The sequence below is a fragment of the Cyclopterus lumpus genome, chromosome 1 (assembly GCF_009769545.1).
Source record: "Cyclopterus lumpus isolate fCycLum1 chromosome 1, fCycLum1.pri, whole genome shotgun sequence".
Lineage (NCBI taxonomy): Eukaryota > Metazoa > Chordata > Actinopteri > Perciformes > Cyclopteridae > Cyclopterus > Cyclopterus lumpus.
Window position 1 is genome coordinate 14,390,329 of NC_046966.1, and position 15,508 is coordinate 14,405,836.

A 15,508-nucleotide genomic window follows, 5' to 3' on the forward strand; every position below is an offset into this window, starting at 1 on the left:
TTGTTAAAAAAAAGTAGACTGAGCAGTGTCTGCCAGCAGAAAATGGTTCTTGGCCAATATAATATGCAGATTCTATCTGTCAGCAAAGTGATCAAAAGGCTCCCAATAATGGAGAGTTATCAAAACATACATATAGGTTGGTTTGATGTTCATAGAATCAGAGGGATTATGTTCCCAAAAATGAAAGGGAAGAAAAAAAAGCAGGGTACCGCACAGGAAAAAGGGAGAGTACAGAGGAAGTCATTTATCACAGCCGATCCAGAAGCGCAGCCAGCATAATGAAGACAAATAGAGGCTCTAGCTGTCAACACGAGCGGCTTATCTCTATATTAGGCAGTTGCACCATTAGGATCACACTGGGCACATGTTAGGAGATTGATCTGGAGCATTTATCGACTGGGTGTACAGCCTAATTAAGCTAAGGTGTGACACCAGGACTTGTTCTCCCGTCCCAGTGGTGAAATAACTTTGTGGCTTCAGTCAGGCGCATAAATAGTCCTTTATCTCGAACAGAAAACTTAGGCTTAAAGACAAACTTCTCATCAACTTCTCTCTCGCTTGCTTTAACAGCTTTCTTAATAATTTCTTCTACATCTCTTATTATATCTCTTGTTTTTTACTAGGGCAGTGCCCACTCACGGCATGGCCTCTAGGAGGCCCAATCTTGTCGAGCACTGCTCCTTGATGCCACACAAAAAGGTAAAACATTTTTGTGTTGTGTGTTCATGTATTGAAGCCAGGAGACCGCGATATCTTCGGCGTGCCATGAAAACGTGGATTTGCCCGTTTTTGTTTGACTGCATTTTTATTACTCTCCTCAGTTAGACTTGTCAATCCCTTCGTTACAGGCTGTTGCTCATTGACTACATGTCACTTTTGCTGAAACTCTTCCTCACTTCCCTAGCATCAAGGAGCAGTGCTCGACAAGATTGGGCCTCCTAGAGGCCATGCCGTGAGTGGGCACTGCCCTAGTAAAAAACAAGAGATATAATAAGAGATGTAGTAGAAATTATTATTTGATGCAGCTAGCTCCGTGCTAACATCCGCTAGTACAGCCGCTAGCACAGCCACTAACACATCCACGTGTAAAGTTTATTCTGTACGTTTTCGCGGTCGAAATGCTGCAAGACCTTGCAGCATTATCGCGACTTTAGACATTGTGTGTTTGGGCTGCTCTTGTGAAAAATGAATAAGAAATAAAAGAAAATCGATAGTTTCTTTGTAAAGATGAGGATTTATTAAATGCTGTGATAACAAACATGGCCATGTTTGTTGATGTGGTCTGCGTGAGCAAGCCGTACAAAGGGAAGGGAAGGGAAGGGGAGGGGTTTGAGGATGCGGGCGTCCTAGCGGAGTAACTCTGGATATCCCTGCATTCAAAGTTAATTAATATTGAATGTGTCCCATGTCCAAATTTCACCATATTTGACACTGCATATCCTTGGGTTCCCCTGCAGGGAATCTGCCAAGTGGGAAGGAGATCAGATGAACAGTTCTCTGGATATGCATATCTTACAGAATAATGTTGAGGTCAAATGATTACTGTCGGAGCACTACAGCCATCACAGTCCTTACCGGCCGATTAAATTATTCGCTCAAAGTATTCCCTGTAAATTGCTCAGAAATAAAACAGCAGGTGTATAAAAAACATTTAAGCCCCCGCATTGATGCTCGAATGGGCGCTCACGCCAGCACAAGAGAGGCCGGCAGCCTTGTCTCAGTGGAGAGATGTTAGAAAGGGTCACAGAGCATGGCTTACAGGACGATCTTTTTCATTTCTTAATGTCCTTGGTGTCGTGTGGTACTGTATTGATATACTTGGGGCCATTTTGGCTTGTCACAGAGGTCAGGTTCAGGTTCACAATGGTGTCCTCTGAGCTGGCGGGAATCCATTGTCTCACTGCGGATAATGGAACTTGGCAAGATGCTTTATTTCTTATTGGCTAAAGAAGATTCATGCGGTGACCATTGGCTCAGACCACTCTACAGAGGGGAAGTAACAATAACAAGCCAGAAAACCCAAGAGCTATCAAACCCTATTAGTTTTGTTCACCAGCTCTTTTTTTACAACCCTGCTCTGCCAGGATATAAACGGCTCCACGAGACAAGAGTTGACTGAATAAATACTTCTCTTGAATAAAATGTAAACGTACTGTTCTTTTAGCGACCACACTGGCTAGGGTGTTTAAATGGCATTTAGAAGTTCCTTTCAGGACATGTTTTAATGTATGTACAAATGCTATTCATATTTTGCTTAACATGTTTTTCTACCCCGGAAAGGGTGCTGGAAGCACATCTACACTTTCTCCCTCATTGAGAAATACTGGATATATGAAAATTAAAATGTGAAAATATCACAGGCCTCGTTCCCTGCCCATCTGCGCTGCTTGTGCTACTGGGAAAAAATGCAATGCGCATCAAGATGGGTAGAGTTCGGGGAAACTAAATCGGCGTCGAGCAGACATATCAGAATAATAAGTGTCCTTAGTGTCTTTTATTTTTTTGTCGCGCTCGTTAGCTTGTGACTTGCAGTGGCTGGGACATGAATATAAGGAAAAAGTGGAGGGAAGCTTTAAAAAGTTCAACTTTAAAAACAGAAATTAAAATGTCTTGAATATGTAATATATCATTTTATTTCCCAGCGAGCTGTAATACATGATTGGAACATAATCAAGATTTTAGTCTGTGGGCAGGTGGGACCTTGACCCCACCACATCCAACAACATCCTATTTGTAGCTTTATTCCATTTAAAAATCTCATACATCGGTTGTTATTTCCATTGTGTTAACATAGCTCAGCATTTAGCTGTCTTTAAAATGTGTTTGACTGAATAAATAAGAGGCATTTTACATACTTTGAGAGTACAAATGTGAAAACTAGACAATGTTGTCGAATTAGTTTTTTGTTCTCTAATAGGGTTTTGACTCCTCTCCATCCTCTACCACCGGTTAAATGCATCATCTAATCCTCACAGACTATCGTCTTTCTCCTTCAGGATGTTGGAAGCAGGACGATGATTACTTTCCTCTGGTTCCTCCCTTCACCCCTTTTTTCTTTTCACCTTGTAGTTTGCTCATATCTCTCTCAACTTTCTCCTTCTTCCTTTTCATCTATTATTTGTTCGTCCTAATATTCGTCTCTGTCTGCTTTGTGCGACTAGAAACACACACACACACACACACACACACACACACACACACACACACACACACACACACACACACACACACCTTTTATCACCAGTCCTTGGCTTCAAAATACAAAGTAAAGGATCTGTACTTGTATAGCGCTTTTCTAGTTTACCGACCACTCAAAGCGTTTTAACGCTACATTCACATTGTGCACTACATTCACACGCTGATGTCAGGGGCTACCATGCAAGGTGGCACCTGCCAATCAGTACTCTAACTAACATTCATACATTATTCACACACCGTAGCTCCAGCAGTTTGGGGTTAAGTGTCTTGCCAAAGGACACATCGACTAGCACAGCCGGGGATCAAACCGCCACAGTCACCCTCAACATTTTTGCTGACTTGGGCTTCCTTCTGATCCAAATTAATTTTAAGTTCCTTTTTTGTCAGTCATGTGATAAATATATAGGAAGCAATATTTGAGGTGAAACTGAAATTCATGGTCAACATTAAGGATTCATCTGCTTGACTGAGCCATCATAAACTCGAAAGTCTGCTGTTTCACAGATTGTGGGCACAACATAAAAGTGTTGAACCGATAACATATTAAAGAGCTATAGTCTTTAACTAATTAAGTTTGAAGGGGCAAAATCCCCTAATTTGCATATTTATTTATTTATTTATTTATATTGGACAAAAACATATCTTGTTTGCTTTCTGGTGATCAGAGAACCATAATGTTTTATTTTTGAAGGAGATATCTGTGGCTTTAGGTCGGGTGGTTGTCCAATATAGTTCAATCTTTTGGTCCTCTGTCTCCTGAATGGTTGGTCATTCACTTGTAAAATAAACAAACATTTTTTAGTCAGAATTCATACCTTCCTATTGTGAAGATACCTGGCAGATTGCATGTACTTGTCATGTGTTTGACTTCAGTTGTTTATGTGGAAACAGAAAATAGGACGTGCCTTGTATTTAGTTTTAAGTGTTAGCAACCATTGTTTGACCAAATGTTAAGATGAGACGTCTACAATTATGTTGTACAATATGTTTGCAACTCGTGCCATAATCCTAAAGATTAAGGAAAAACCTCAAGCCACCTAAACAACCAATCTTGGAAAGCTTTATTGAAAGCATAAATAGTGAATAACTTCTGTAAGTGGCGAGAGAGTGGTCACTCTTCCCTGACTTCTCTTTCCGCGCAATTCTATTCATTTCTGTGCTTTTTTCCCCCACAACACACTCTCATAAAGGTTAACAATGCAGAAGTAGTTGTTTTATAATCTGCAATTCACACAGAACTTGGTGGCTGTTTTAAAATTTTTTGTTTAGCTCGAGATAATATAAAATTGTTGTACTGAAGGCTGTAAAAAATAAAATAAAATCAATGAATGCTTAATGCTCGTTTCCTGACATAACACAGTGCCAATCCAATATAGTCATCTTGAGCCTTTTGCTCTATGTCGTTGCACTTAATACAATATGAATGGAGCCTCCTCTGCAACCATTACTCCTTTTTGAATGGAGAGAAATGCTCTTGAAATGTGCATTTCCTAGTGTGTTAGGCCAGGTGGGTACAGATCTGCATATATATATATATATATATATATATATATATATATATATATGTATATGTATATGTATATATATATATATATATATATGTGTGTGTATGCAGATCTGTTAGCATCTATTTAAAAAATCCCTTTTATAGTTATTTAATAAATATTCAATCAAATATAAGTGTAAGTTCATGAACAGAATTTTATATATTCTATATTAAATCAGACACTGATTGCACAGCGCTGTATATTACATATTTTTGTCAACCAGAAAATGCTTTGCACTGTCAAACAAAATATTTTCACAGGGGGTAAATCACTGAATAAAGGTTGAGAACCACTGGATTAGAATATCCAGGTACTCAGCAAATTGTATTTTCAGCTCTATGTATAAACAATTTTGCTTTGAATTTAATTGCAATAAACAGATAAATGGGATTTATAAAAAGTAATGCTTTGTTTGGTCTATCCGCAAGACGACAAGCAAACAACTTTTAAAACGCTTTTTTATTTCGATTGACTTCTGATTGGTGCTAGGCTTTCCTGCTCCATCAACACTCAAAAAGCCATATAGGCGTAAATACAGCAGTGTCATTATTGGTTGAACCATATGGTTTATATACATGCATTTATACAGAGTTGTGACCGGTCTTGGTACAAATATGAGGTATCGTAGAGCTATCGGTGCCCAACTACGGCGACAATATGTTTTCCCTCCATTTCAACAATGTCAGTTGTTGCAAATAGATTCATAAGAACAACTCATTAGTGGCTGGTGTCCTGGTCCTTTACCTCAGGTAATGATGCATGCTGAGTCATTGACACTGAGTGGAAGTGTGAATATGCACACTGGGGAAACGCAGACAAACACATGCAGGCACAGATTACAAATCCACTTACATAGAAAAGAAAAAAATAAGCAATGACCAAATACAATCAAACAGGCACATATTTGGAAATGAGGAGCTAGATATGCTCTGTTAGGTGTTTTAGCTGGATTAATTATGTAGTTGTGTGTGTGTGTGTGTGCGTACTTACATGAGTGAGTGTGTATGTTTCTGTGTGTCAGTCACAGAACTCCTACCCCACTTCAGACCGCTGGGATTGAGAACATGCATCTTTACTGGAGTAATGGCCTGATAAGTAACATGAACGTGTTTGTGGGTGTGTAATGTCCGCTTGCATGTGTAAAGCATTATCAGATTACCAGCCATGCCTGTGTGCCATTCCCATTATGGTCCCACTGTTCCATATTTTTTAATTTAACACTGATAATCCTCACCTCATTCTCTTTTCTATACTCCTGAGCATATTCATTATTTCAGGAAGTGACTATTATGTATATTAGGTACAGGCCGCTGTAAGATTAGCACTTAGAAATCAGGACTTTGGGTGATAATGAAAATATTTTAATATAAGTTAAATGTGACTCCCTGAGTCGATTCCCTGACTAGAACTACATAGACACACACTGTCACAACATCACTGTCAGAGAAGCAGCAGTCCCTAAGCTCTGACTCCAGGCTAATGGTTTGTGGCACTTTTGCCCGCGCCAATCCTTCTTCAATCACCAACTGGTGTAACTCTCTCTGCAGGTGGCAGGAAACGAGGGCAGCAGTTGATTAGAGCAGAGCGCTACAATAGGCAGCCGGTTGATAAGAATGGCTGCATCAGTTCATCAATTGGACCACAGGTTACTGTGATTTACTGACGCTTTCAAAAATTAAACATCTAATATTTGTAAGTAGTATGAACGTTCTAAAATCTATGACAGGTGTGTTTATTTTCGGTATTTAGATGACCTCGTCTGACCCGTAGACTTGTGACAGAAAATGTGAATACATTTTACTCCAGTAGATGCTAATAACTCCTGTTGTCACAAATGCAATCAAACCATCACAAATAAGGAAGGTAATAGCAGAAAAGTATCAAAACATTTAGCAAACAAGCAGAACATAAATTTGCAGAAATGCACCTGTTCATCCTCGTCCACTGCAGTAACGTTAGCGATGGGATACATACTGTAGTTTGCTGAATAGAATAGGCTAATAAATGAAAACTAATCCCTGAACTGATTGTTTAGCTGCGAATGTATTTAAAATATTTTGGAACTACTTGTATTTCTGCTCAAGACAGACTATGTATAGACATACAAGAATAATGAAGCAAAGTTGATTCTTTTAATTCATTGTTAAGGAACCAAACCGATAACGTCATCAATACTAGTCTTGATAAAGTCCTAACAAAGTAAGTGTCTTTGTTAGTAGGATATTTTTTTTTATTTTTACATAAGCTAAATTTGTCACAGAGCAAATATATAATGATAGACATGAAGCTTGACATGAAGAGTTAAATGTCCACCGATTCTTCCGCACCATCAAAGCGATGGAAAATGATTGTAGCGAACACATCAGATCTGTGGGAAACTTAGCTATTGTTGCATTTTCTTATCTAATATCCAACCAAGTGTCAAAGAAATATAAAGAGTGTTATTCTAAATGGCTTGCTTAGAGCTCCCCGCCACCCAAGATAAGGTGCATTTACTAAATTAAACTAAAACAGACACACACACACACACACACACACACACACACACACACACCTTGGAGAGCTGCTGGGAACTTAGCTTTTAATTGGACTGGTGCTTTAGAGGTCTCTCTGCCCCTTCTCTAACACACACACATACACTACATACACAAGCACACATTCCATGTTCCCAGAGCTTTTAATCAAATTGTGCCTGTTAAAGCTTCCAGGTACTGATACTGAATCAGTCACTTATGCTCGTTATATATGTTGGCATATTTGTTTTGTGCTTATTATCAGTGTTGGTGGAATGCGTATTTCCGTTAGCTTTTGATTCATAGCATTCAAATTAACACGTGAAATTAAATCAAAATTTAATTAAGAAATCCAATTGTTTGGTTGCTGTCACATGACATACCGTGGGGAAAGAAATAGAGGGGCATTACGTGACAAAGGTCACTGACCTGACTTGAACACAGGACCTAAAGATAATATGTGAAACATTTTCTCATCAAAATGTTGAAAAATGACTAGAACCATGTTGTATGTTTTGTTAAATGTTGTACTTGGATTATCCCAAATGTCTCAAACAATGTTCAAATCGAGATAACTCTGTAAATCTATTCAATTTCACAGTGTGTTTCCTTTGATCATATGCTGTTGGCTTCATAACTAACCTCTGGGAAAACACAGGAAATACCAGATAGTAGTAGTTACACATTCCTTCATGTTTTCTGCAACACGGCACATTCTTTCATTAATTGTATGCCATTTTAAAGCACAGTAATCCAGCAGAGACCTAATTTATTGATTTATACTTCAATATCGATCCAGCATCTATAAGTTAAGGGGCATGTGGGTGTGATTGGATGTGTGAAGTAAATGTCAGTAGAGGAAGGGAAGGCATGCAAGTGTTAAGGAAGTGAGGGTTGCTACCGTCACAAACAAACAAACAAACAAACGGTCTGAACACTGAGGAAGATTCGCGAGGAAGGGAGCGTTTCAATAAGTCATATGAAACAGTTTGTTCACTTGAGTTTGAAGCAGTTTGTATTTGAAATCTTTTTTTGTATCATCTCTATCATCTGTTTAACGTACAGTACATAAGCACTAACTGTATTCGGACCTTCTGCCAGTTACATAACCCATGACACTTAGTCAGCTGTGGCAGCAGTGTTCTGACTCCTGCTGCTCGCTTCCAGCACAAGACTCGCCCGAAACACAAGAACAGATGAAGAAAAATTTAAGTCGTGAGTGTTTCTGTACCATTACACATCTGACATTTGGAACACGTAATGCCGTTACAAAGTATCAGGTGGTCAATTAGTTATTTTCTTGTTAACATACTTTAACTTATTAAAATGTCTCTGTGGTGTTTTTGACTGCAACTCCTCAGAAGTGCAAGCATTCATACCTCTGAATCCACAGTTTTGGGGCTGATAAATGGCTGATTGGGTAACATAGTCTTGGAAGGAGGTGTGTGCAGAAGAAAGGAGACGTGTCATCGCTCCCTCTGCTCCATCCGACCTGCCGTGAACTAACTCAGCCGGACCCACTGGGGAAATGACTCCCGCCAGACAGGCCTGCTATTTATCAGACTGGCTGTACTTTGTCAGCTAAATTGGAATAAGTATACTTTATTAATCCCTAATAGAGAAGCTGTCGTTTTGCTTGCCTCCTTTCCAGATGGGATTGCTTTGCTGACTGCAGATCAGTATTGTTGGAATCTGTAAGGTTTAATTTCATATCATAAATCCCCAACATCTATACTTTTTTTTTAATGAGATTGAACAAATATAGATGAAGCCTTTCCATCTCTGTCATTCATATGCTCCCTGTTACAGTCTCTCGTGAACAAGACCCGAATATACCTGAAAGTCTCTACTTGGGACTCCAATTCACTTCCAACCTGAAGTGTACAGTCCACCTTTTTGAATAAACCACAGAATTAAGTGACATTGATAAATTACATCACACATATAGGAAACTAAACCAATGTATCCCATTTGTCTGCTGATCATGGCAACCATTTCCCCCATAATGTTTCAGAGCAGGATGCCTTTTATCCTCTCTGTTTCTAAGACGTCCATTGTTATTTATGACAAATGAGTCAAGTTCAGTTACAGACATTTCTGCCTGAGCTCCTCATGACCACCTCAGAAGATAAATAAATCTGTCAAACGGAGTAAGCTGAGCATGATTTACTGTCAGCTGCCAGAATAAACTTATTACAGCTTAAATTATTATAGCTTACCTTTGGTACTGGCAAATTCTGTGAAATGATAACCATTGACTAGTAAAAGCCCATTGTTACAGGTTGGTTGGTGATTGAGAGGCCAGAGGTTGACTTTACTCATTTCCTCTGTTTGACAACAAGTGGCCGGTGCTGTCATTTATGTATTATTATATTATTATATATATATATTCCACTAAAGAAGTCCTTTTACATTGCATACTACTAGGTTATTAAAACATTCAAGTTTACAAGGTCATTGTACAACAGGCAACATAAAAGAAAACACACGCGTGCACAATAAACAAAAATAAATATAAAAAACTTTAACTATAAAATATGAAATCTCATGAAGTCTCAGAAAAGAAGCTGCTTGGAGGTTTGGTGGTATCCCAGCTGATACTTCTGTTTCTCCTGTCAGATGGCAGCAGGGTGTGGCTGGGTGGGTATTTTCATTAAATATCTTTCAGGCACCTCTTCTCACTAATATCACTGATGCTCGGTACCAAAGAAGTACTGGGTGGTCCTGTAGAGTCCTCTTTTCCTGGATCGTGCACAACCCTTGACCGTGTGTAATGTTTCCAGTCAGAACATATTACAAACTGTTATAAATGCTGATACATAATGTTGATGATCATATTTCGTAGTTTGGAGATGAATATGGAGAGTATTAGTTTTCTTTGGAAATCTCAAAATGAAGAAGAAAGATTAAATGTATGTCCACAGGCTGATTTTACCTTTAAGAAATAAGTGCTCTATCACAATGGTAACTTTACATGTTGCTGAACTTTTTAACTTGCATATTGAATCTAGTTGTTTGCTGTCACCACATGTATTCCCTTTTTGGTTGTATAAAATGTAGCCTGATGTGTGTGACAGCCAGAGAGGCTCCAGCTGCACCGTACAACTTAACAGTCTGTATTTTAATTGCTTTCTGAATGCTTATGGTACTTTGAAAAGGTCGCCTGTTTTCAGGATGTGACATGATGATAAATGGCGACAGAGGGAGCACAGAGCACACCTTTTAAAACCACTTTGTTTCCTGTGGCCTTGATGGATATAGTGGAGATGTTTTTAAAAAGGTGGTGTGAGATAAAGAAGCGAGAGGCAGACAGCTTTAGATTCCATCAACCTCTTGAGAGAGTTGGTCCCCACTGGAGGCTGGAGCTCCCCCCACAGGTCAAGGCGGTTAATGTTAGGAGATGAGTCGAGTCACACACTCAAACCTCCTTCTCGCAGAATATTTTGATTGGTATATTTAAATGAACTCCTCAGTGTCTTCTTCATATATATGAATCTGAATTAAATATGCCTGACGGTCATGCATGTAAATAAAAAGCTTTGCCAAAGCATCTTAATACAATTGGGATTTGTCTGAACAAACTACAACAAGCAGGTACTGTAAGCACTTGGCCCACCTGCATGTTTCCCTCTGCCTTTTCCCCCGATACCTCCCCACCACCGACCCTCTCCGATACGAGCTCTGATTTCAAACACGATACCTCCATCACTGCAGGTCCCTCAGTAACACCATTATGCTATTCAGATACCACTTGATATCATTGGAATGAGTGCTGCGTCTCTTGGCATTCAGACTCTCTAAGACTATCTAATTATACCCAAATTGAATCAGCCTGCCAGCTCTGCTATCACACTGCAACTCCAACTCATGCAGATACGGGAAGCTCAAATGTGGCATCTTTGATCAAGGTCTCTTTAGCTTTGCCTCTACAGGATGTGTCATGGGAAGAACAATAGGAACGTGATGAGTTTATTCTGCAAATCAGGACTACAAATCACAATTATTAATTGGCATAATTGTAATAATGATCACACAGCTGAAGCGTGTAAACACCAGGATTATAAATGACTGTATGGTTTCAATCTGTTGTTTTATAGGACACAAGCAAGACTGAAGCTGGTTTGTTCTTGATATAAATTACATACCGTGAATTCTCAAATATAAGCCAGTATTTAAATTAAAGAGACCATCTTTCAATGGGATAACACAGGCAGATACGCCAAATCGGGTCAGGTACCCAAAGTGTCTGGGGGAAATGGCCCCATCTCCATTTTCTGCCCAACTTGCTCGGATCCAACTTGCTCGCCCATCTTCAAACCCAAGCTTTCATTTTGATTTTAACTACACTCTAAAATGTCATGCATCTTGAAATATAAACACCTAGCAAAGTACTCAAAATCACTACCGAAATGACTGAACAATTTACATTATATTGAATTTAAGGAAAGTTTTTGATTGAGGAAGGATCAGAAAACACAGAATATTATTACTCGATGTAATAAAAAATACTTATTTTATGAAACGGATTAATAAATTTAAAAAAGACGCGTATCCTATGTGAGCCTTTTCAAATAAGTCTTCTTACTACATTTGAGATAAAAGGGCATAGTCTTTGTTGTTTCTAACAGTTTTTTAAAAATGTTGATTTGATGGTTAAACTGTTCGAGATTCAATTCAGTTTATTTTGTATAGCCCAAAATTACAAATTACAAATTAGCCTTAGCCTCCAATAAGGCATGAGGCCGGGCCCTTGAGGCAGGAGGCACACAGGAGGCAGGGCCAATGAGGAAGGAAGGAGGCCAGGGGCAGGATGCAGGGCAAGGAGTCAGGGGGCAGGGCCCAGGAGCCAGGACCGGCTCCAGACACAGCCAGGTCCAATGGACCCTGTGAGTGGAGAAGGCACAAAGACTCCGGTGAGAAGTAGAGTTAGTAATGTGCAATGAAGAGATGTGAATTTGTTCATAAGGAGAGAGAGAAGCTCAGTGTATCCTAAGATGTCCCCCAGCAGCCTATAAGCCTATAGCAGCATATCTAGGGGCTGGACCAGGGCAAACCTGAGCCAGCCCTAACTATAAGCTCTGTTGAAAAGTAAAGTCTTAAGTATATTCTTAAATGTGGTGACTGTCGGCCACCCGGACTGAGAGTGAAAGCTGGTTCCCATCCTACTTTTTAGGACTCTAGGAACCACGAGTAGCCCCGCATTTAGTGAGCGCAGCTCTCTAGTGGGGCAATATGGTACTACAAGATATCCTTGATATCCTTGAGATATGATGGTGCATCACCAGTTACGGCTTTGTAGGTGATGAGAAGAATTCAAGGCTGTGTCTTTGTCTTGTTTTTTGCAAGTTGAGGTTAAAATATGGCTTCTCCTGTGATTCAAAGCCATTTGTCAGGAGGCCGGCTGTTTAGTAAAAGGCATGTTAGTTATGTAACAGAAGGGCCTTGGAGAGTGTGATAATGACTCACTGGTCTAACCTGTTGCATAACTAGTTGACACCCCTGCTCACGCGCCAGTTTTTAATCACACACTTTATTTAATGAAGCGAAGGAGCACAAACAATGCACATGTCCTCCGTCTCCCACTCTTTCCCCTTTTTACAATTTTTCAAGCAGCTTACATACACACACATATACACACACACACACACACAGGCACAGGCCCTAGTATCACACTGACTTCACTCTTATAAAATCACTGCAACTGGTGAAGTATGATCTAAAGTAAGCAGCAGGTGGCAAAGAAAACAAGATGACAACAGTAAAGCAACAGTAGCAGCACCTAAAACTCAACGTTTTGTGTTTGTTTATGTCTAAAATATCTGCTTCAAATCTGCACTCAAAGTGCTGTTCTGTCTGATTTGTCAAAAAGAAATATACAAGAGGTTTGCACTACTGGTACTATATTTTATATCCTTCATACTATCAACAGCTTGTTGAAATGTCACACTCCTGAAGTGTGAAAGCGTCCTTGTTTACCCTAAAATTACACTTGTGTTTTTATTTATGTATTTGTTACAGTTCTTCAAATTAAGACTTACTATCCTACAAAAGCTAACATGATGTTCAGCTAAAATTGTTATTTCCTAGAAAATATTCAGGCTTTTTAAAAGGTTGACATCTTTCAAAGCACAACATCTTTGCATCAGTCAACATAATATTGGATAATTGAAAACAAAATGTCTATCCGCTCTGCCAGCTCCTTCTGGTCGCCTCATAAATGAGTCGGATTGTTATTTTTGAGCTGCTCAGATAGAATGCTCAAAACATCCAAGAAACAAACGTATTTAAGAAATTGTAACAATATAGTTTATTGGTGAAATATTTAGAGACATGGTCTTTTGGGGAACTGTATTGTAAATCGTTAAGGATTTCACAGTGGTACAAAGTTATGAATACAGATTGGTGGCAAATTTATGTAAAAACTAACCTAAAGTATTTGGAAAAGGGTATTGTTCAATGCTTCTTGTCACATTGTCTCCAATCTGAAGAACTGCACAGGAAGGGTCAACATTATTTTCAATTCAAGTGCAGTGCTGCCAAATGAGTCTTTTCAGTTTTGCAGAGGGTTGCTCTCCTCTATTGTTTCGTTGTTTCCTTGAATTTTCAGATATCTGAGCAAGAAAAACATCTTATTTGCCTCTTAGCTACATGCAGGTCAGCTGTGAACTTTACTCACCTCGTTACCGACAATTAACGTCATACTGTATGTACCGTTCAACTTGAAAATGTATAAATAATGTGATGTGTCAAAAATACAAATAAAATAAATGTTCTTTATATTTGAAGAGCCATGGTCAAAGTGTAAACCAGGACAATTAAAGTTGTTGATCATTGAAATGAATAAGCAGCAGTCAGTGTGTTTATGTCAGACACAGTTGAATCACACTGATGTATCCTCTCTCATACGAAGCCTCGTGATGCACACAACATGACGAATGTAAAGACAACATGGGAAGATTCCCCTCATGGCCATGCAGCCTAGTGTCTCATAGATGTACTTCACCAATACCAGCAGGTATTACATCATTCAACAGCATGAATAGGGATGTAATGCTTGGTCTGCTCTTCTCTGATGATTAGCAGGCAGGATAAGTCAATGTGTAAATGTGTTGTCATTTGTTTTTTATTAAACCCCCTATCTTCAATAAATATTGAAGACTCCTTTTTGTTATCGAGCGAAATGTCCAAATGTTAATACAGAATGCCTGTGAGATAGAACGTAGTTCCGACTTCTGTATGTGTCATTTTTAGATGTAAAACGAACATGCTGACGGCTTCCTCTATTCCACCCTGTTTTCCAGGCGCGTTACAAACAGAGTCTGGACCCCACGGTGGACGAGGTGAAGAAGCTGTGCACGTCGCTGAGACGCAATGCCAAAGAGGAGCGAGTCCTCTTCCACTACAACGGCCACGGGGTGCCACGGCCCACTGTCAACGGAGAGATCTGGGTTTTTAATAAGGTACCACACACACACTAAAACATGAAATATGCAGTAGCCATGGACATCTAGACCTTTACTGCAACCAGGTTCCAAGGAAAACTTCATCTTCTGTTGCTGAGAGGCCTTAGGCTGTGTGAGTGGGATTAAAGGGGCTCATGCACAAGGCTCGTGTTTTTGACATCGCAAAGTATAAACGTTAACACCATTCTCCTCAGCTGAGCTGCAAGGTTAGCTAGCTCAGTGGCGCTAGGTGAACTAGTAGTATCTGTTAGCTATGATCTCGTCAATAAATAGGTGCAAGCTGTTAAGTTTTTCAAATGTATTTTTTTGGCACTTTGAGCACCGCAAGCTGAGTGCCATATAGTCCTAGAATATTAGCAGAGATCTCTTAGGCTGCTATCTACAACACTTGGCAACTAACACCTAAGCAATCTATAATGATAAACAGCACTACAGGTAAGAGGGAAAATATGACATTTTTGGGGTGAACCTTAAGTAAATACTCGCTAAACTACTCATTAGATCAATGCAGTAACAATCCTAGTCACAAAGATTTGAATAACTTCACTAGTCCAACTTTAGTCACATTAATATACACATGGTGACATTTCAATTGCATTAGTTGAATTGTGGTCTTTTTTTTATTCGTATGCACCCAGTTCATTGTCATATATGGAGCTCACATGGAGGTGTAGTGTGTACAGCGGTAGTCAGACACCATGTGACTGTTTTCAAGTCATCCTTGTCATTTGAATAGGAGTTCATGGCATTTGTGATTATTTCCCTTCAACAGGGTCGATACGGGCAG

At 39.3% G+C, this 15,508-nt stretch overlaps 1 protein-coding gene across 4 annotated transcripts in view; it reads left to right on the plus strand.

Annotated features, from left to right (window-relative positions):
• Positions 1-15,508, plus strand: part of rptor (regulatory associated protein of MTOR, complex 1) — a 124,151-nt gene that overhangs the window by 26,803 nt on the left and 81,840 nt on the right. For all 4 annotated transcript variants that reach the window (XM_034534839.1, XM_034534857.1, XM_034534848.1 and 1 more), the window contains exon 5: positions 14,560-14,718. In XM_034534839.1, coding sequence (XP_034390730.1) covers positions 14,560-14,718 — 159 coding nt within the window. The remainder of the gene's footprint in view (positions 1-14,559; positions 14,719-15,508) is intronic.